Genomic DNA, 20,662 nt, shown 5'->3' with positions numbered 1-20,662 from the left:
GGGAAGCACAAAACAGTGGTGAACATAATCCTCTTACACAGAAAGAACTCAGAGGTTATTTATATCCACCCTTGACCATGTCTGCAGGTACAACCATGTCTAAAAAATAATACCCAGATCAACAAAACCGTAAAAAAATCTGCATCTGTGTTTCTTGGAAACAAGGTACTCCAAATAATAGGTCTGCAACAGCTCCCACTGATGTCATCAGGAAAAGTTTCACTGGGAGAAGAGTGAGACCTCACATCTCTGATTTGGCAAAGCACTTTACCCCTCAAAATGTCAGTTAGAAACTGTGTACTCATCAAAGCACTTTAGTATGGACTTTAACATATTTAAATTCCAAATTATTTAGTAGGTTCTGAAGGGGATTCTGCCTTGAAAAAGGCTAATATTAGCCTGGACAGTGAAGAGATACAGACAGTACATTATTTTAAGTACTTATATATGGCAAATAAAATCATATTTGCAATTAATGAAATAATGATGTCATTGCAGGTTTGACTTAGTTTTGAACTGTGAATTTTCATCTGAACTGTGGACATCTGTATACTTGATGATCTGAGTATTTTCTACTCAGAAATGCTGAGGTGTTCCTGTAAAGCAGACAAGGTTTGAAGCTTGGAATCTGTGATACTATATATTTTGAGGCATGCAGTAATAGTGTATTTTTTAAATAGCAGGTTTATAAGCTTTACAGTAGTTTTATAAGAAACAGTTCTGTAAATTTGATTGGTATTTTATAATGATGGACTTTTCATAATTGCACAGCATTTTATTCCCTCATATTCAATAGTTTGCTGGTATCATGTCAGGCATCATTTACTCAGATAAAATCCTTAATTGCTTTAGAATTCTTGATCTTGTTTTCAACACTTTCAGAAGTTAATCTAGCAGTTAATAAATTAATTAGTCCAGTGACAGCAAGACAAACTAGATAAGCTCACTCTAAAAAATTATGCTCAGAATAATTGGCACACAATTTACCTGGGTTTTAAGCTTAGGGACACAGATGAAATGCAAAGAAATACATAGCTTAACGTCTGCTGTTATGCTGTGTACAGTACGTATAGCCTTTTCCAGTGTGTTTGAAATCTGGCTTGATCTGTCTCATACAGCATGATTACTGTCCACCTCAGACAGTCTTTTCCTATTAATTTTGCCATGCAGACTGAAATTAAAACAGTGTGATTTTAAGATGGGGAGTAGTGACAGCAGTTTCTATTAAAGCCTGCCAATCCATTAAAAATAAAAGAAATAAAGCTTTGATTAATTCTCAGTTTTAGTTAAAGTGGAGAAAATACTCTGTCCAAGGTTTTCTGCCAATAAAACATGGAACATGCTTCTATAGAACTTCCTCTGTGCACTGGGATGCATGTCAAAGCTTAAGGCTGTGTTACTAAAAAGTGATCTTAGAAAAGGAACTCATTGTCTTACAGTATCTTTTTGTCACTGAAAATAAATTGTCTCGGCACATGTATCCTATATCAGAACCTCAGTGGGGGAAGAAGACTTCTCTGTTCCTTCAGTCTTGCAAACACAGCCTCAGACAGGCTAATTCACCCTGTGGAGAATGTAAGACAGGCTAATGCAGATGGGGCTCACATGTAAACAGTTGGTTCCTATGGTACTCAACCTGCTTCTGAAACTGTGGGGGTTCTACAGGTAGATAATTCTTTAGAGATTCAGCTCACAGTGGCTTGCTGAATTAATCAAGTGAAGATCCATGCTAGAACTGCACAATGCAGCTAGTGACCTAGTTCTAAGTGGATCTTCAATATGAAAGGAAGGTCTCTTTTGGATGGTCAGGATTATTGTCTTCGTTCATCCAAGTGAACAAAAGAACTGGGAACAAAACCAGACTTGCTGCTTTTCATGGTATAAATTAGGACTTATCAAGGTCTCTGGTGCTGTGACAAAACTGCTGTCAGCGCTGAGCTGTGCATATCCTTCCATGCTGCTTCTGGAAAGATGAAAGTACAGGTGTGAAAGGATGTGCTAGTACAGGTGTGATATTACTAACTGCAGTTGCAAATAAGCATGTAGAGGAGAAAGAGACTGTGAATGCCACCGCTACTATGACTTAATGCAAAACAAGTATGGAGGAACAGAATAGATTAATAAATCTGTTCTGCTAGCTATTCAAATATTTACATTGAGGGAAGCCAGAAATATTCAACTGAAGTGAGTAATCTTCTGTGAAAAGCTCCTTAAAACATGCAGTTTTGTCGAAGAAATTAAAAAAATACATCCACTTTGCAGCGCTAGTGCTATATTTCACAGATGCTATATGGATCATAGTCCTACTATCATTTGTGATAAAGTTAGTCAGTGGTAAACTACGGCCATGATGCACCACTTCTCCCAGGAAGAGAGAACTAGGGTGCAGGATGAGGTTTCCTTCCCTTGCATCCTACTCCATAAATCCAGAGGCCTGTTTTTATTTTAATTACACCAAAGACAGCCTGAGGAGAGGGGGTTTAATGGCCAGCAGAACAATGATATGACCAGTTAATGTTTAGTGATGAGATTCACTCCAATGGGATGTAAAAACTTCATTTTACTTTACCCCTGGAGTTGTGAAAATGTAATGAGTTCATCAAAACTCAGATCAACTCAATGAATTTTTAGGACTCTCACCATGGACTTAATCTTAAAACAGAGATGAGACTCATATTCACAGGCCTAAAATTATAGGCTAATAAATAGTTACAACATAATTTTCTATGCATTTAATTTGTAAAAGCCTTTTTTTCCCAATTACTAAGCTGTGCTGTGTTCATTGATTTCAAAGTCTTGTTGACTAATACAATTTTATTAGTTTATCAATGCCATGAAACCTTAAAAATTTAAATGCGGTAATATAACAGTAAGTTGATCATGCAATATCCTAAAACATAAACACACTACTGCTAAATGAATAAATTAACAAGGGATATTATTTGAATGCTTTATACAAGCTTTTCCTGATCAAGGTAGCTATTAAAGTTTACAAAACAAAAAAAAATAAAAAAGGGTTATCAGCACTCACCTCCAGTGTAAAACCTATGACTTTAAAGCACTGTTCAATTGATTCAAACTGAGACTTATAAAAGCTATTGTTCATGAAATCTTGCACTATTCTGAAATGATCATTCTGCAGATATCTGAAAGAGTTGATAGATACAGAGTTAGAATGTAAATGAAGTTGTGAATTCAACACCGCATTCCTTAGTAATCAATTTAAGTAAAAATAAACTGCATTACCTGGGAGGTCTATATTCTGGCAGTTTATAATGTGCCAGTTTTTTCTTTTCCGCCAGACCAGCATAAATATAATAAAAAATATGGAAATTTTTCTCTCCTCTGAAACAACAGAAACAACGAACTGCTTTAGTAACATAACTGTTACACTTAATGATGACATACATGCTATTATTAAATAGCTATTTTAGTAACAGGCAAGGCTCATGCAAACTGACAGAGGACTCTGAAAGAAGCTTTATTAGACAAGTTCCTGTGAAGTGAACACCCTTTCCGTGCCATTGTATACTTGTTTCGAAGCTGCCAGGGTGGCTGCTCAGAGCTACAACCAGTTAAATGCTGCTCTGCCTTTGATGCAATTGGTAGATGCTGGGTGAGATACGGCATGTTGCTCACCACTAGCATTAAATGGGCTGCTTAACTTCCAGTTATTTTAAAAAAATCTTCTGACCATGGGAGAGCTATACACTCCTGTTTCAATGAATCCAGTATGTTTGCTGTGCCCTTTAGCCCTAAACCAAGCACATAAGCAGACATTCAGCAAAAGGCCTTATGACTTGGCATCCTTTGCCTAACAATTAGGTGCCCAAACCCAGGACAGGAGGTTTATTGCACATCCAAGGTTCCTGTGCACCTTAGGAGGAAGAACTAGATGCTTAGATGGAAATTTGTAACCACCACTGAACCTTGAGATAGCCAAGTCAGTCACTATGAAACGGCAAAAAGGAATTGTGTTCAAAGCCCTGCTTTCTGCATGGACTGAGGTGTGTCTCAGGAGCACCATTACGTGCGTCTTTGAAACAGGATCAGAGCCCAGTACACTCCTCTCTACATGGGGGGTGCCAAGATCAGAGTCCAGGGCCAACTTAGTTTGCATATTTTACTGTGGACAGTCAGTAATAGAAACCAAAATCAATTTAAGGAGTAGAAGCAGATCTCTTATCTTCCCCCTTTGTATCTTAACCATTATGTTGCAGAGCCATGCTTTGCACACTCTCTGAAACCTCACTGTGTCCTGATGGTTTGTGCATTCTCTTGGAAAGGTAGGAGAACCTGTAGGTTCAAAATCTCTTGGCTTGACATAAGTCTGGAACTTGGGTCTCCCTTTTCTGGGTAATCAGTCACCACTTTTCCGCAAAAAGTCATTCCTAGCTCTCCACGTGAGTTTGGGAGTCAGGTTCTCCCAAACAGCAGAACAGACTGCCCTTGCAATGCAGGTACCTGAACGCCCGCTCGCTGCCCTGGCACAGCCACAGGGACCAGCCACACAGAGACCTCAGGGAAGAGGCTAACATGCTCCCACAACCAGCTTCAGCTGCCCTTGCAAGTTCACACCTTAAAATTTAACCTCCTACAGTGGCTCTCACGTTAAACTGTTTGGTGGCATTTTCTTGTGAATCCACACATCTAAACAGCTACCTAAATAGCATTTGAGGCATGTAAATTCTTCACTATCTTCCTGTCTCCGTGTGTGGCAAAATATAAACTGACAGTCACAGAACAAACACATGAAAAGTGATGAAAAAAGTGGTATTTTGAGAAAAAAGCTGATTTTATTCTGAAAAAGCAGTTTCTGTGCTTATGTTCAAACAGGGAAAAACCACAATTTCATAAAATTGCCTCTAACTTTAAATTTAGTGAAACATTCAAAGTGATACTTAGTGATACTTAGATACTTAGATCAGCAAGCAGAAAAATTTAAGTCAGTGACAACATTCCTTGTCTCAAATTCGGTTTTTCATATTGTTATTATGGCAGAAATAGAGTTGCCAAAATATTTTTTACTTGGATGTCCTGTATTTTTGGATAGAAAATACATGTCAATATTTTAAAATAACTGGAAATGCCATTTAATTTTACTGTCATTTTATGTTATGAGATCACACACATGACAGATGGATCTGTTCTGCATTTCGTCCATAACCCTTTCTAACCAAAATGGAAAACAAGCACGTTGCAAGCAAACAAACAAACAAGCTACAATATTAGAGGAAACGCAGAAGAAATAAATCCAAGTGATATACTTGACATAATACTTCAAAATTCCACAAAGACATTTATAACTAAACTATTAGAAAGTTTTTAATACTTTACACATTCTGATACACTTTATATATCATATATATATTTTCATGAGATTTGTTTAAATAACCCAGGAGGCAATGAAAAAAAAATCAGTAGTTTTCAGCTAACTTACAGATTTATAAACTATTCATATATCATTTATGAGAAAAAATCCCAGTACCTTATTAATTTTCATGTTTTGATCAAAGATAATTTCCTGCATTGTAGGCCTACTCTGTAACACCCAACTGAGGTAAAATGTAATTTTTATACTTACACTGCCTGGTGAACAACTCTGGATTTTTCAAGGAGATACTCTGAAATCTGGGCTCCTACTACAGTGCCACCACAAGTGAATTTCATTTCCAAATATTTTCCAAATCTGCTCGAGTTATCATTGATGATAGTGCCTGCATTCCCAAATGCTTCTACAAGGTTATTAACCTGGAGGATCTTTTCCTGTAGAGTCCTGTTATTAGCCTGGATATGAAAGATATTACTTCAAATTACCAGTAATCAGTCAAATATATTCATTTTTAAGTGTTTCTTTCCTCTTCTAGTTGTTATTGTAAAGTGTGATGTCATCAGAGCAGCCATTCCCATGTGACTCATATGGAAAGAAAGACGTATATATCATGAAAACTCTCAGAATACAGCAATCTGCAGAACTAATGGCTGGCTGGAAGAGATCACACACATAATGACAATGACACCACCAGAACTAATCAGTTTCTGTGGTCCAGCACTCTGCAATGGCCAGCCTGCTTTCAGGATCCTCGTTAGCATCTGCTTACTGCTGCACGGCACCTTACCAACGGATCAGTTTGCTTGTATCTCACCTGGGACATGCAAAAATGGCATTTTATTTAGACAATTATGGTGACCGCTTCCCAGAATGAGCATGTCCCACTGACAGCAATGTGGTTGTAGAAGGAGGTAAAAAGCTACAAAAGTACCGTTAGGGTGATTTGAAGACAATTAAACAAAGGACAAAGTCACAGACCTCACTGCAGTGGGTATTTCCTTGCGGAATCCCCAACACATTTTCAAGTGACCCTAGTTCAGGAGGGAGGAAGGGGTAGACAGATCTGCATCACATTCCAATCTAACTTTACAGAAGTTCTTTGGAAAATGTACTACAGTCTTGCCCCCTTGCCAGTGCCCCGTCCATAGGTTCAGTCAACTAGGCATAAGATCCAAAGCCTTACAGAAGCATCCCCTTTGAAACATACCTTGCCCAGGACAGTGAGCTGCTGGACCAGAAGATGGGCACTTTGTGTCTTGCCAGCTCCACTTTCTCCAGAAATAACGATACACTACAGAGAACAAGAGCATGATTCTGAGCTCATTACGTATCTCTCAGCCTGACAATATAAATAATTAAGACACCTCATATATACCTGATCAGAGTTGTATGTCACCATGGACTGATAACCTATGTCAGCAACAGCAAAAATATGAGGAGGGTTGGCAGTCCGTTTGGCTCCAATATACAGTTTGGAATGCTAAGTGTAAGAAAAATGAAAATGTTATCAGTGCCCCTTAACAACTTTTTTTTTTTTTTTAAATCAGAACTTAGTTTTATTTTCAGATTAGTGTATAGCATGCTGAGGTTACCAGCAGTAATCCTTTCTGAGTGAGCTGTTACCACGCTCACTATACCATTAATCTGTATATAGTCAGTACTACAAGAACTGCTAAAAAAGACGAAACATAATTTGGTATGATGTCAGCCCTGATTATGCTATGAAACTCAAATTATTAGAAGAGAATTTAACGTTGCCAGACATCAAGGACCAACTTACCATAGAATCACAGAGGGGCGAGGGCTGGAAGTGACCACAGGAGACCATCTGGTCCAACCCTTGCTAAAGCAGGTTCACCTAGAGCAGCTTGCACAGGATCACATACAGGCAGGGTTTGAGTATCTCCAGAGAAGGAGATCCCACAGCCTCTCTGGGCAGCCTGTTCCGGTGCTCTGTCACCCTCAAGCTAAACAAGTCCCTCCCCATATTCAGACGGAACTCCCTCTGTTGCGGTTTGTGCCCGTTGCCCCTTGTCCTGTCGCCGGGCACCACTGAACGAGCCTGGCCCCAGCCCCTGGACACCTGCCCCTAAGGTATTTGGGTGCTTCGGTGAGATCCCCTCTCGGCCTTCTCTTCTCCAGGCTGAACCGGCCCAGCTCTCTCAGCCTTTCCTCATCAGGGACACGTTCCAGTCCCCTCATCATCTTTGCAGCCCTCGGCTGGACCCTCTCCAGCAGTTCCCTGTCTCTCTTGTACTGGGGAGCCCAGAACCGGACACAGCACTCCAGATGCGGCCTCACCAGGGCACAGCAGAGGGGGGATCACCTCCCTCGACCTGCTGGCCACGTTGCCCCTAATGCCCCCCAGGGTACCACTGGCCTTCTCGGCCCCACGGGCACACTGCTGGCTGACGGGCACCTTGGTGTCCAGCAGGGCTGCCAGGCCCTTCCCCGCAGAGCTGCCTTCCAGCAGGTCAGCCCCAGCCTGCGCTGGTGCGTGGGGTTACTGCTCCCCACGTGCAGGACCCTACACCTGCCCTTGTTGAACTTCAGGAGGTTCCTCTCTGCCCAGCTCTCTGGCCTGCCCGGGTCTCGCTGAATGGCAGCGCAGCCTCTGGGCTACCAGCCGCTCCTCCCAGTTTGGCATCATCAGCAACCTTGCTGAGCGCACACTCTGCCCCTTCATCCAGGTCGTTGGTGGATAAGCTGAACAGGACTGGACCCAGTACTGGCCCTGGGGAACACCGCTGGCTACAGGCCTCCAGCTGGACTCTGCGCCGCTGATCACAACCCTCCGAGCTCTCAGCCCACCTCACTGTCGCCCCATCTAACCCACATCCCTGAGCTTGCCTGTGAGGATGTTATGGGAGATGGTGTCAAAAGCCTTGCTGAAATCAAGGTAGACAACATCCACTGGTCTCCCCTCACCTACCCAGCCAGTCATTCCATCACAGAAAGCTATCAGATTGGTCAAGCATGATCTCCCCTGCGTGAATCCATGTTGACTACTGATAACCTTCTTTTCCTTCACATGCTTACAGATGACCTCCAGGATGGGCTGTTCCATCACCTTTCCAGGGATGGAGGTGAGGCTGACCAGCCTGTAGTTTCCTGGGTCCTCCTTCCTGACCTTTCTGAAGACTGAAGTGACATTGGCTTTCCTCCAGTTCTCAGGCACCTCTCCTGTTCTCTATGATCTTCCAAAGATGATGGAGAGTGGCTTAGCAATAACATCTGCCAGCTCCCTCAGCACTCAGAGGTGCATCTCATCAAGGCCCATGGATTTGTGGGTGTCAGGTCTGCCTAAATGATCTCATAATTTGGTCTTCCTAAACTAAGGGAAAGTCCCCCTTTCTCCATACTTTCTCTCTTGCCCCCAGGGTCTGGGAGTCCTGAGGGCTGGCCTTAGCAGTGAAGACTGAAGCAAAGGCAGTACCCAGTCACTCTGCCTACTCTGTGTCCTTTGTCACCAGGGCACCCACCTCATTCAGTACCCCACCCACATTTTCTGTAGTCATAACACAAATACTCGTATTTTAATGGAAACTTGTGTTACAAAAGAACCAAACCTAGATTTTCACACCTGTGAAGAATAAATATCTATGTTCCGAAATGGATTGACGGCAATGAGAATGTCCCCAACATATGTGTAGATCTGATCCTTGGCGTAACCCTTCTGCAACTGCTCTGTTACTGTATTCTGATGGAGAAAGAATAGGAACATTGAATCACACAGGGAAAAAAACCATTAGAAAATGCAGAAATTATTTATATAGTTATAATGAGTGAGGACAGATAGAGAAGGTATTGATAGTTAGGAATACAACTGTTTATGATCATAAATGAGTAACACTTTCAAACACACTGGTATTCCTAAATGCTTGTGTCCAAACTCACTTTGAACAATATATACTTATAGATCCCCAAGGGGCTGTAGAAAAATGAGTTAAGAAGTACTGCTTTAATTCAATTAATCAAAGGTTTCCATGAGACAGTCCTGTCTTCATTTCTAACACTACGGCTTCATCTAGCCCATCAAGCTAGAGCCATATGCTTGAATTCATAACTGCCATTACAGCTGCTCTTAACATTACTGTCATTTATGATAAGACACAAATGTTCAACTGTTTGGATCCTATTCATGTAAACAATCGGGCATCTTTCTATATAAATAACCAGCCTCTGCTGTGATTGTTCGTTGCTGCTGCAGAGCCAGTTCCCCCTGAACCAAGAAAAATAAGGTACCCAGTTTCTTGACATAACTTCCCTCAGCTGCTTCTGCATACAGAGCTGGGTATGTAAAGTGCCTCGTTAGGTTTCCAGTCAAAACAGGACGTGAGAACTGGATGAAGACATTCAAACCAGCCTCAAGACTATTCTGAGGTACATGTGAAAATATCCAGGCCCTATTTCCACTGGAACAGAATGACTGGCAGCTACAGAGGACTACAGAAGGATTGCTTTCCCTCCTCATCTATCTGTTCCCAGTGTTGTGCACTGTGTTCTCTCCAGTGCACTTAAAACCTGATTTCTCAACAACTGAAGAGGTTAAATTTCCTTCACAGGAAAACCTAAGGAGAAAACCTGGGTTTTCCATTGCCTTGATAAACTCTTCCCTTTTTTGGGTTTCAATGCTACATAGTTTTGGCCATAACTAGATTCCCATTAACAGAATTTTTAAGGGGAATTTCTGCCCTTTTTGAAATTATTTCTTGCACCAGTCTCCTGGTTTGCTCTTCTGATGGGGTTATACAAACTGCAGGAAAAGTTTGCATGGAACAGTTTTGAGAAGCTGCTATTAATATGTAAAAGAGGTTTGAAACTGTATTTGATTTAGTAACATATCACATAGTCAAATAATGCCTTTAGGTGGAGGCTTCCTGAGAACTTTCCTGAGAATGCTCCACCTCTGAAGAGGTAGGATTGGGGTAATCTTCCAGCTTGTCTTGTTTTTTTGTGTGTCTTCTCTTTAGCTCAGATTTTTTATATGCTTCATGGCAAAAGACAAAAAACAGTTTTGCTAGCATATGGCTATTCCCAATATTTAAAAAATGCTTAGATTTGAGTTTTGTGAAATAGACAAAGTTTGGATTAGCTCAGTAAATATTAACTAAACACTAAGCTACTATAACCCAACTCTTGGAAGATGGAAGATGTCTGTGGGCTGTTAACGTTATGCAGTTTACCAGCTCAAGAGCCATATTTAGTATTCTGGACTGACAAAGATACAATATACCAGAGAAGTTTCACAGATAAGAGAATGTGAATTACATTCTATGCACAGCCCGGTAGAGGAAGAATGACAGTTTCTTTACAACCACTGATGGCCTCTAAGACCTGCAGATAAAGTGCTGTGGCCTGATTCCTCTTTCTGGTTTTGAAGGTTAAAGCATAAATTATGCATGTTCCTCTGCTCCCAGTGGACTGATTTTTGAACTTTGACAAACCAGTGAGATTTGTAACCAGTAATTTCATCAAAAGTTCAACAGAAGACATTGACAGGATAGAGCCTCAGCAGACATGCATTGATCTCAATGCACCTCCACACCAAAGTAAGTCAGTGGGGATCCAGCCTAGGAAAGTATGGTAACCTAGTTTAAGACAACTCTAGATGTCCAAGCAACAGGGAAGAAGGTACTTGTACTTGGACCTGAACCAATTTCAGGTTAACATATAATTGCAAACTAGATATTTAGGTGTAATAAAATCCAGCAACATAAATCCTGTCAAGCAAATAGTGCTACAATACTGCTCGGTCTAAGGCTGTAACTGCAGAGCGTGTTTTAGCTTTGAGTTGGACTCACTCCTGACACAGTACATCTCATCTAAAATGTTTTCCATAAACTGGTAAAATGCCATTGTACACTTACACAATTGAAGTTTGACAATATAGTTGAACTTGAAAATCAACAGCACACTATTGTGTTTCAATATGTGATTACCTACCCCTCTTCAGGGAAGTGTGAAAAAGGAGGCTCTTACCTCATCCAGTACTTCCAGGGTTGCTAAATCATCTACTTCTTCCTGGTTTGAAACTAGTGACTTACTGTAGTTCCCTTTCTTTGTATGAATACGTTCAAATCTAGAAAAGACAGACATGTGATTTCCTAATGTAAGAAAACAGAGAAGATTTGCAACTGTAACCATCTTGAAGGCAATTCAGCCAAAACATTCCAGCTTTGCACTTTTCCAAATTCAAACACATGAATGAATGAATAACAGGACAGGATAGAACTCAGTGCAACACACTCGTACTTGACAATTCAAAATCTATGGTTTGATCCCACAACTGATACCATGAAGAAATTTTCCACTGTACAGATCCCTGCTTGATCACTCAAAGTCTAGAGCTATGCAGTACAGGGTAAGAAAGAACACATGTATAAAGCATCTAACAGTCAAATTCTGGCACCTACCTGAGAAAAGAAAAATGATCCAGATAAAGATTATATATATGAAAGATCCAGGGGTGTATGATGAAACAATATCACAAGAATGATGCAGACAAAGCACTCAGGATGGAAACACTTCTAGCTTAGTAATGACAATGCTCTAAAGCCTGGCTGAGATGACCACATTGTAGAGCAAAGTGCTACAGAACCACTAGGGTATGTGAAATACATCCTGACCAAGAAGAATTTTCTTGGACTCTACAGGAAAAAAATAATACAAAATAAGGAAAAAAAAAAATTCAGATTTTTTTCTTATTGGGGTAAACTTCAATTAAATTTGTCTTAAAGTGGAATTATTTTTATCTTTTAATCAAACCAAAGAAAATTTTATGCAATCTTACAGAGAATAGCAAGAACATTCCCAGAGACTTGGATTATTCTCTATCCAAGAGTAAAAGCATTGCTAAAAAAAGCAAAAGCAAAAGCAGCAAATGCAAGGCTTACAATTCATGTTATTTCACTTGCTTTATGAGATGGGGGAAAATCAGGGAAAGGGAAACTGGGTATGTAACAGCAGAGTTCACAAATTGAATCAAGCTCTGATGTGTAATGCGGCACAAGCACGGAAAGATTATCAAGTAAATCTGATATGGCCTCACTCCCCTTGATACTATATGTAGGAAGGCACCTCTCAAACACATGGAACATACACCTGAGGCAGCTGTAAATGGAGACAGCAGGGAAACTGTTGTGTGAAATGGGCAAATGATGCCCTTCCAAACTGAGTGCAATCAAGATCTGAAAGATGGAAGTGCAGGCATGAGTGCACTTCATCTAGCACTTCTTTCAGTTTTTCTTGTCTCTCACTATTGTTCTGTGAGGGTGACAGAATGGCATGTCCTCACCCAGGTGCCAGTAATGGCACAGTTTCTTCCTCCCTTATGTAGGTGCCAGGTACCACTGGGGTCTTCCCATTGTTCAGAGTGCAAAGGCAGGAATTTCACACCCACAGCTGACTAATCCTGCAACCTTAATACGAAGACACAAACATGTAAGACTTCATTTCAAAAGCCAGCCCAGTTTCACGGTCTCTGTGCCAGTATTGCAGCACAATATTCAGTGTGGAGGCCAAACGACCAGGAAGCACGATGAACAGAATGGATCAACAGTATCTGCATTGCCCTGACAGAAGACAGGGACCAAGCCTTGCCAGTTTTACACCCAGCTGCTTTGCAGGCAGACTACTGTCAAACTGTTGTTAGGGCCCTGGAGCTGCATGGGAAAGCAACCCACTTCCAAATGTTTCTTTCAGTATTTAATACAGGACAAAAAAGGCTGTTTGTAGATATAGTTGTAAGGATGATGGTGAGGCTGAATTACACAGAAGTGAAAAGCAATGGGAATACTACGCAGCACAGTCTCAGAGCCTTGCTACTGCCATGCAGCACAGAACATGCAACACGTGGGCCTATTCCATCATGAACAGTGCAAATAGACAAAAAAAGATGCAGGAGGAGCACATGTCTGTGGGGGAAGAAAGGCAGCTTTTGCTGCAATAAACCCATAACTGGGCTGTAATTTGGTATGTATTTAGATACGCTGAAGCAGAAAACACACAGGAAAACAAGCAGGCAGCATCAAAAGGGATGGGCCACGTGTAAAGGAACCACACATCTCCTAGGTTCAACCTCTTCTTCCCTTTCTTTTGGAACTCATTTATACCACGAGAGCTGCCCTGGTAGTACTGTCCTTGGAACAACACTGTGAGGCAATTTTTGGTTATATGTACACCCAGGTTGTATTAAATATGAAAATTAATATAAAAGGTAATATTTAAGATTCAAATTAACTTTTCAGCCTTGCATGGTCTGCTGCTGCTTGATTTGCATTCACCAGATAACAGGTATTTGCACATTCAAAGCCAGAGATGCAGGCAAAATCCTACCCCCTCAACAGCAATCTGTCCCCACTATAACTCACACTCCTATTTCTGTCTCTTAACAGTTTCAGTTGAAAATTTAAATTTGGACAGTTGAAACAATTTATCCTTTCTTCCTGCATGAAGGTAATTTTGTGTCCAGAGGATGCATCTAATACCAGTATGACTTTGAGAAAGACCTATCAACATGTACATGAGGGAAAGATGAGGGAAGTGCAGGACTATGTCAAGCTCTGCTCTGTTTTTTCCATTGCCAAAGGAGGACACAAAACATCTGTCAAGTTGTGGTTTCCATTTCTAGTGGAATTGTTACACATTGAACACATTTTTTTTTAAATGTTACTGCATATCAGTGAGAAAGTGATATTTCCCAATTGATTTGTTTCAATTACCATCTTTCATTTGATGTAGGAAGCTAAAAACTGCCTTGCAGGAAGGGAGGAAAACACTCCAGTCATGGAGACATTTGTTTGGTGGGTTTTTTTCCTTTTATGGAAACAATCTCTATTTATGCCAGGGAAGTTTAATTACATAAAATTGATTCTCCTGTAATCTTCTTCAGCTGACATTATAAGAACACTAGTGCTTGTTAAACCAGATTATATTCTCTATTCTCCAGAGTACAGCAGAACAGCAGTTTCACAGAACACAGTATTTTTCTGCTTTGCTGTCAAAGGGCACAGACCCCTCAAGGGCAGTTATACTGCTTCACTTCCTAAAACTCCAGCCACTTAAAACCCCCCACATCAGTGCTGTTGGCATCAATGCTGAAATTTCATTATCATCATGCACATAGACATTGTGAACTGAAATGACCATGTTTCTCTGTTCTGTTCAGAAATTATTTGTTGGAGGCATTAGATCTCACAGCCATTCTCAACAAGCAATTCAAGCAGCTAAAGGCCAGAAAAATCAAGTCAGTATGGACAAGAAAATGAGTCAATGCAACATTGTTTCTGGGCATTCTCCTTCATGCCCTACACATCCATCCCACCCCCCCTCCCCCCACTTATCTTTCAAGATTCAGTTAAATCAAGATGAGGCAACTGCAGCTTTTTCTTCTTCAAATTGTCAGAACGTATTTAAAAGATTTTTGATAGTTCCAAAAATACCACAAAAAGGGAAGTGTGACTCATGATGCCCTGTTGAACTCTCTGCCTAAACTGGTTGGAGAATCATCTATAGACTAAAAAGTGACAGAAAAAGTGCTGGCCTTACTCAGGATGAAAAGAAGAAACTAAACGTAATCAAATTTGCTGTAAGGTGAAGATGGGAACAGCTGTACACCTCCCAGCAGTTACAAATAGCATTTAAAGTGACAAACAGAAAAGCACTAACACAGAGAAACCTGTACAGGATCTGTCATTGCTAGTGATTGTATTTCTCTGGAGGCTGCACACAGCAATATTAATTCACACTTAAAAGAAAAATTTTGTCTTTGACAGATGTATCTGGTGAAATATGCTTAAATAAAACCATAGTCTTACATCTACGCAAAATCTGTAGCTGAATTTAGACAAATGTATTGATAAGACTCCAGCTGTGCACAATGCTTTGCAGACAAACCTGCGCTCCCTCTATGCTTAAATGATTGTACAGCACTGGCTGCAGTCTCAGAGAGCTGTGCTCAAGCTCATGCAATGTTGCTGACAGCACAGTGCTCCTCAGCAGAGCTACGGGGCTTTTGATTTAGAGATGGCCCACATCCAGCTAATTGGGTCATGTCCTGCTCTGCATGATCTGTTTGCCAAAGTCTGTGCTGGTTTACCATGCCCTGCAAAAAAGCTCGTTATTGGTACTTCAGAACAGCCTCAAGAAATGGCTGTATCCCTGACAAATTTCAGGGGAAAATATTTGTTCTTAACCGAGCAAATAAGAGATCTCTAAAAGGCTCATTGGGATTGGTTCTTTATTGCCCTCATGAGTCAGGCACATGCTCTACGGTCAGGATCATACTGAGAAGATGAAGGACGAAGCTCCAAATGTAAGCAACGCCTGGTGAGGTATTCCCCCTTCAGGAGAAATGAGTTGCTGAGCAAGTGAACTGACACAACAGTAAAGCAGCAGTTGCAGAGCATTACTGCCACGGAGACCTGAATGCAGGAAGAACTTCTTTCTCCTGTTTTGCTTCAGGAGGTAAACTATTCTACATTCAGGCGTTGCTGCTGTCCATTGTATTATATGGAAGCGTATTCTTAACCTGCTGTAAAGATGCATACTAGCTAGAAGCGTAGGAGACTGGAGATCTGCTTATTCTAAGGCCTGCGTTGCCAGAAACAATTTATTGCTTCTATGGCTTGAGAGCAGTTTGCAGCACAGCCATCCTATACAGGAGTATCCTCAGTGCAGGAATTACAACTCCTTGTTGGTACAACAAAGCCCACACTGAGTTAGTCACAGGAGAGGAAGAAATGGCTCAAAGTACTCAAGGTTTAGCCTAGAACTCCAAAGCCTCAGGTTTAAGCCCCTACTCTGATACATATTTCATCTGCAGACCTTGACCAAGTCAGCACTGGACTCTGCGAGCTACCTTACTCTGCTCCTCAAACTGACTTTGTCAAGATAGTGTAGTGATGTCCTACCCTCCACTACAGCCTGTCTGGCAGAAATGAACTTGAAGGATTTCTGTCAGCTGCCTTCCCCTAGCAGGATGAGTCAGAGAGAGAGTGAACACCCAGAAAATAATTGACACAAGTCTGCACAATCAAGCAAAGTCATGGAAGGAAAATATGGTACTCCTTGTTTTTAACCGGGGTGAATAAACTGACAACCACCTTTATGCATGTTGTACATGAACTTACCCCCTGAACCTTCCAAATAGTTAAAGAGAGCAATTGTTTAGCACCCTGTCACTGGATATCAGTGCTACCCCTACATGGCCGATACAGGACAAAATCTTAGGAGAGTAACTCATCTCACCCAAAATCCCTTTCTCTGAATCATGTTGCAGTAGAATAGGTCTCTTACCCATATTTATTCAGAGGGCATATAAAGATGAGGCTCTTAACTTGGGGACCAGAGTCAGTTCCTGAAATCTAGGTGCAGTGAATATCCCTCACATATGCAGCTCATTCTGGAATGAGTCATAATTCCCAGAAAATACACACTGTACTAATCATTGCATATTTCTGCAGAGATTATTGTAAAAGCAGTCAAGATTAAGACAGCCAAACAATTCAAGATAAGTCTTTACAAGCCTGACTGTCAGGTGTAGTATGCGACAGTTCTGAAGGTCGTTTCAAAGACAGCTATTTCTGTTGCAAAGTAAAACTCTTTACAATGCAGTTTTTCCCCCTCATTCAGCTTAGCAAGAAGTGTATTTTTAGAACAGTTTTGGGGTATATGCTGCAGCACTGATTTCAATAATTATTTTCTTCACTAATTGTACATTTTAACAGCTGTAATGTGACTTACAAGAATGCAAGTACATGATCGAAGGATTCACTAAAAATGAGGGGAGACTTGAGCAGTGTCCAAAGGTGAGTGATCAGGCTCAAATGACATTATTGTTTCTTCATTAGGGAATTTGTCTTGTTTCCATTAAAGATTGTGCAATAAATTCCATTATAATGCTTTTTGTGTCACTATCAACACAAAAAAGAATTGGAATACAGTATTTAAAGAGCTAGGTGGTCCTGAGGTCTGGAGTAACAGATACAAGATAGAGTTTATTTAAAACCTCAAGATCATACTACTAGGATGTCACAGAATTTTTCTGGTGGTTTAAAGTTTATCAGTTTGAAAAGACTTAGGGAAAAGAAATATCAGGATGATTAGGAGTCATGAACTCCTCTGAAAAGAGGCAAATACCACCTTATGAAGTTGCACAATGAAATAGGCTTTTCTTGCCACCGCCATGGCAAAGTCAACTCTTGCAGAAGCCCAAGGCACTGTCCTCATCAGGAATTCACAAATTAGAGAGAACTAAACAAAACCCCCAAAACTAATTGCTCTTAGTATGCAACTTTGCCTGCCTCACCTCCTCCCTAACACGAATGTATCTCCTATAGCTTACTTCATCATTCCAAAGAGCAGATTTTGGAGATGTTTCAGTCAAGATGAAACATTAGTGTTTCCAGGGATATTTTCTCATGGTCTTCCCACTGTAATTTCAGCCTGACATCTGAGCTAGGAAAGGTTAAGTTGCAGATATTTTTAGCATAAAGAAGTGATGACTTCAGAGAAAAATGTATTGTAAAGTTACTCAAAGTAAAAAAGTGGGATTTGTACTGAATCATTGCTAGTATTCATGCTGTTTTGAGCCTTGAGTAGCACAAAATATACTATAACAGACTTTTCAGAAGCTACTGAAGAAACAATAAAATCTTATATCATCTTCATTAAGTCTGGAGCAGGTCTACAGCACATTGCTATTTAAAGGTTTATCAGTGTACGTTGAGATTTCTCTAGTTACTCAGGAGGTTGGTGGGCTCTGTTCCTCTTGCTAGGCGTCTAGAAAGGATGCAATACAATGCAGAACATAGAACTAGGTTCCTCTTCACTAGAATAACAATAATGGGAAGGTTCAGAGGGCCCAGTGCAATGCCCTAATGACTTGGTGACTCTATGTTAGAAAATACCTCAGGAACAGTGGTGTTAATGGGAGTGACTGTAGGGTAGCTCCACTCCGTGCCTAGAGATCACACACTGATCCTGAGCAGACACAGTGCACAAAGACTGGATCTGAGGATGTGGCCTTCTGCAAAAAACCTTTTAAGAATGTGACAAAACCTAACACAATCTCTTCTTTTTTGAACTATATCAACTACCCATTCAGCAAACAACAAGATAAAATCACAAGCACATTAACAGATTACCACTGCAGAAGGCAGGCAGAACCTAATTACACTTCAGCATGCTGGACAAAGAGGGTGATTTGATTTTGAGTGAAAACAGGAATCGTGCATACAGGAAAACCCAGTGGCTGGACCTCAGCTATTAACTTCCAGGCATTTTTCTTTTGAAATAGAAAATTTATTAATAGAGTTGAATTTGAAGAGGAGAGCAAACGAAACACATACTGAAAAATAACTGGATTCCTTAATTACAACTTTAAGTCAATAATACCAAATTTCTTGAGTTTATATGCCATGCCAATTTAAACAACATGACACATGAAGGAGGATTTCTTGCCTTGGTACAAGGAAGAGTTCTTTACTCCTTTAAACTACTTGCTTCCCAGTGCCAAGAAGCAGGAGAGTTATGCCTTCAAATTACGGACCGAGAGAGAGGGAGCTGGAGATCAGGTGGGAGCTTGACAAGGGAAGTTGCCAGCAACTGGTGAAGGTTCAGGAATTCTACAGCAGGGCCCTAACACACCAGTGTAAAATCAGTCCCGGAACAGGATAATCAAGAAAAGAAAGCCAGAAGACTTTAAGATCAGACTTCCAGGTGACTTGTCATCACACAGCCTATGTCTTGACTCTGAATCAGATGGATTGACATGGTACTTCTGTACAGACACTGCTTTTTACACCATTTCTTCTGTGCAGATTGAAGGTCAGAAGACACATATGATTAATATTGAAAGAATTTTAAAAGGTATGGTTACTGAATTCAAAGATCTTTGTATAATCTTTTTATCACTCAACAGCAGAAAAAAAACATGCTATTCTGTAGTAATGTCCTTTACAAGTCTGGAATTCCAATTTCTTCTTAAGTGAAATCATGTACATACTCTACTACATTTTCAGCTACTGGAAAATAATGTCTGCTTTTCTTGCTTGTACAGAGACAGCAACAGATATTAAGATGGATATTCTTACTGTTTCTAGGAGAAAGCTAATCTTTTTTGCAGGCACTGCTATGAAAGACAATCTTCCAGCAAATATAGTCAATAAACAGGTTAAAGCTGAAGTGATTATAGGTACAGTGACTGTAAAATGTGGTTTTTACTTGCAATATTTCACACTGCCTTCACTGATCTCAGATATTAAAAGATTTGGTTAAATCAATGCAAATGAGATTTAAACTACTATCAGCCTACATGTTGATATTTTAAATTGCTAAACTCAAGTATGGACCAAGCCATTAGCTTAACCATCCCATTTAAATTACATCATTAGTTAAATAAGTAAATTTTTTTGCACCATTTCAGATAATAAATTATAATTTTCAGAGAGAAAATTCTGTCTTCCTTTGGGAAAATGTATGTAGAAATTACACTTGATTAACTGTAAAAGCATAGAATAACTTCATCACATAGTAATACATTCCCTTAAACTCTGGTTCACGTGAAGATTGGTTAACAAATCAGTCTAACAGGATGGAGAAAGTACCAATAGATCATCCTGTTCCTGTGCCATTTGACCGCTCTATGCACATGCAAATTGGGCTACTCTGTGCTTGTATTGTATAGGAAAAGAAAGTTAATGTAATTTGCTTTAATGCAGTATTAACATGAAAAAAAATGAAAGAATTTTGAAAAAAAGAATAGGACTTGATAGAAAATAAACATATAAGTTCTATAAAATGGGTAAAAAAGCTCAAAATACTTAATTGATTAAGAAACTTGATTTTCAAAAATTATTTAAGATTTGAAAGGACCAGCGTCACAAGCACTACCACTATCTCAATTCATGTAATTCAGTAGTTTGGACTTGATTTACCACATATCTTTTCCCTGTGTTTTATAAATACTTTAAAAAGTCTGGAATATGTTGCTGGTTTAGGGCACAGCACTGACATCCGATAAGCTTATTTCAATTCCAGATTCTTTCTGGATTAAGCAAATGTGAAGTCTGCACCATTCAGAACATACAAATCCAGCCTGAGGCCTGAATTTAAGCCAACTGCCTAGTTTTTTTACTGAAATGCCAGAGAAGGAAAACTACTGCTCACCCCACATCCACTTAAAAGTCCAAAAAACTTGAAAATTATAATATAAAATACATTTAGAAATGTGTTTTTTATTATGTTCAAAGCACAGAGTGAAAGAAAATTCTCCATAATTGTAACTGAAGATTGCTGTATATATTTGAAAGGAAACATGTAAGCTTT

General features: G+C 40.0%; 1 protein-coding gene across 6 annotated transcripts in view; it reads right to left on the bottom strand.

Annotated features, from left to right (window-relative positions):
- Positions 1 to 20,662, bottom strand: part of MYO3A (myosin IIIA) — a 126,871-nt gene that overhangs the window by 48,869 nt on the left and 57,340 nt on the right. For all 6 annotated transcript variants that reach the window (XM_056337171.1, XM_056337172.1, XM_056337170.1 and 3 more), the window contains exons 10-16: positions 11,315 to 11,414; positions 8,916 to 9,032; positions 6,708 to 6,812; positions 6,540 to 6,623; positions 5,585 to 5,787; positions 3,247 to 3,345; positions 3,032 to 3,146 (exon numbers count right to left, since the gene is read on the bottom strand). In XM_056337171.1, the coding sequence (XP_056193146.1) occupies positions 3,032 to 3,146; positions 3,247 to 3,345; positions 5,585 to 5,787; positions 6,540 to 6,623; positions 6,708 to 6,812; positions 8,916 to 9,032; positions 11,315 to 11,414 (823 nt within the window). The remainder of the gene's footprint in view (positions 1 to 3,031; positions 3,147 to 3,246; positions 3,346 to 5,584; positions 5,788 to 6,539; positions 6,624 to 6,707; positions 6,813 to 8,915; positions 9,033 to 11,314; positions 11,415 to 20,662) is intronic.

The sequence above is a fragment of the Falco biarmicus genome, chromosome 4 (genome assembly GCF_023638135.1).
Source record: "Falco biarmicus isolate bFalBia1 chromosome 4, bFalBia1.pri, whole genome shotgun sequence".
In the NCBI taxonomy this organism is placed as follows: Eukaryota; Metazoa; Chordata; class Aves; order Falconiformes; family Falconidae; genus Falco; species Falco biarmicus.
The sequence above is the reverse complement of the archived record's forward strand: the minus strand, read 5'-3'. Positions and strand labels throughout refer to the sequence as shown.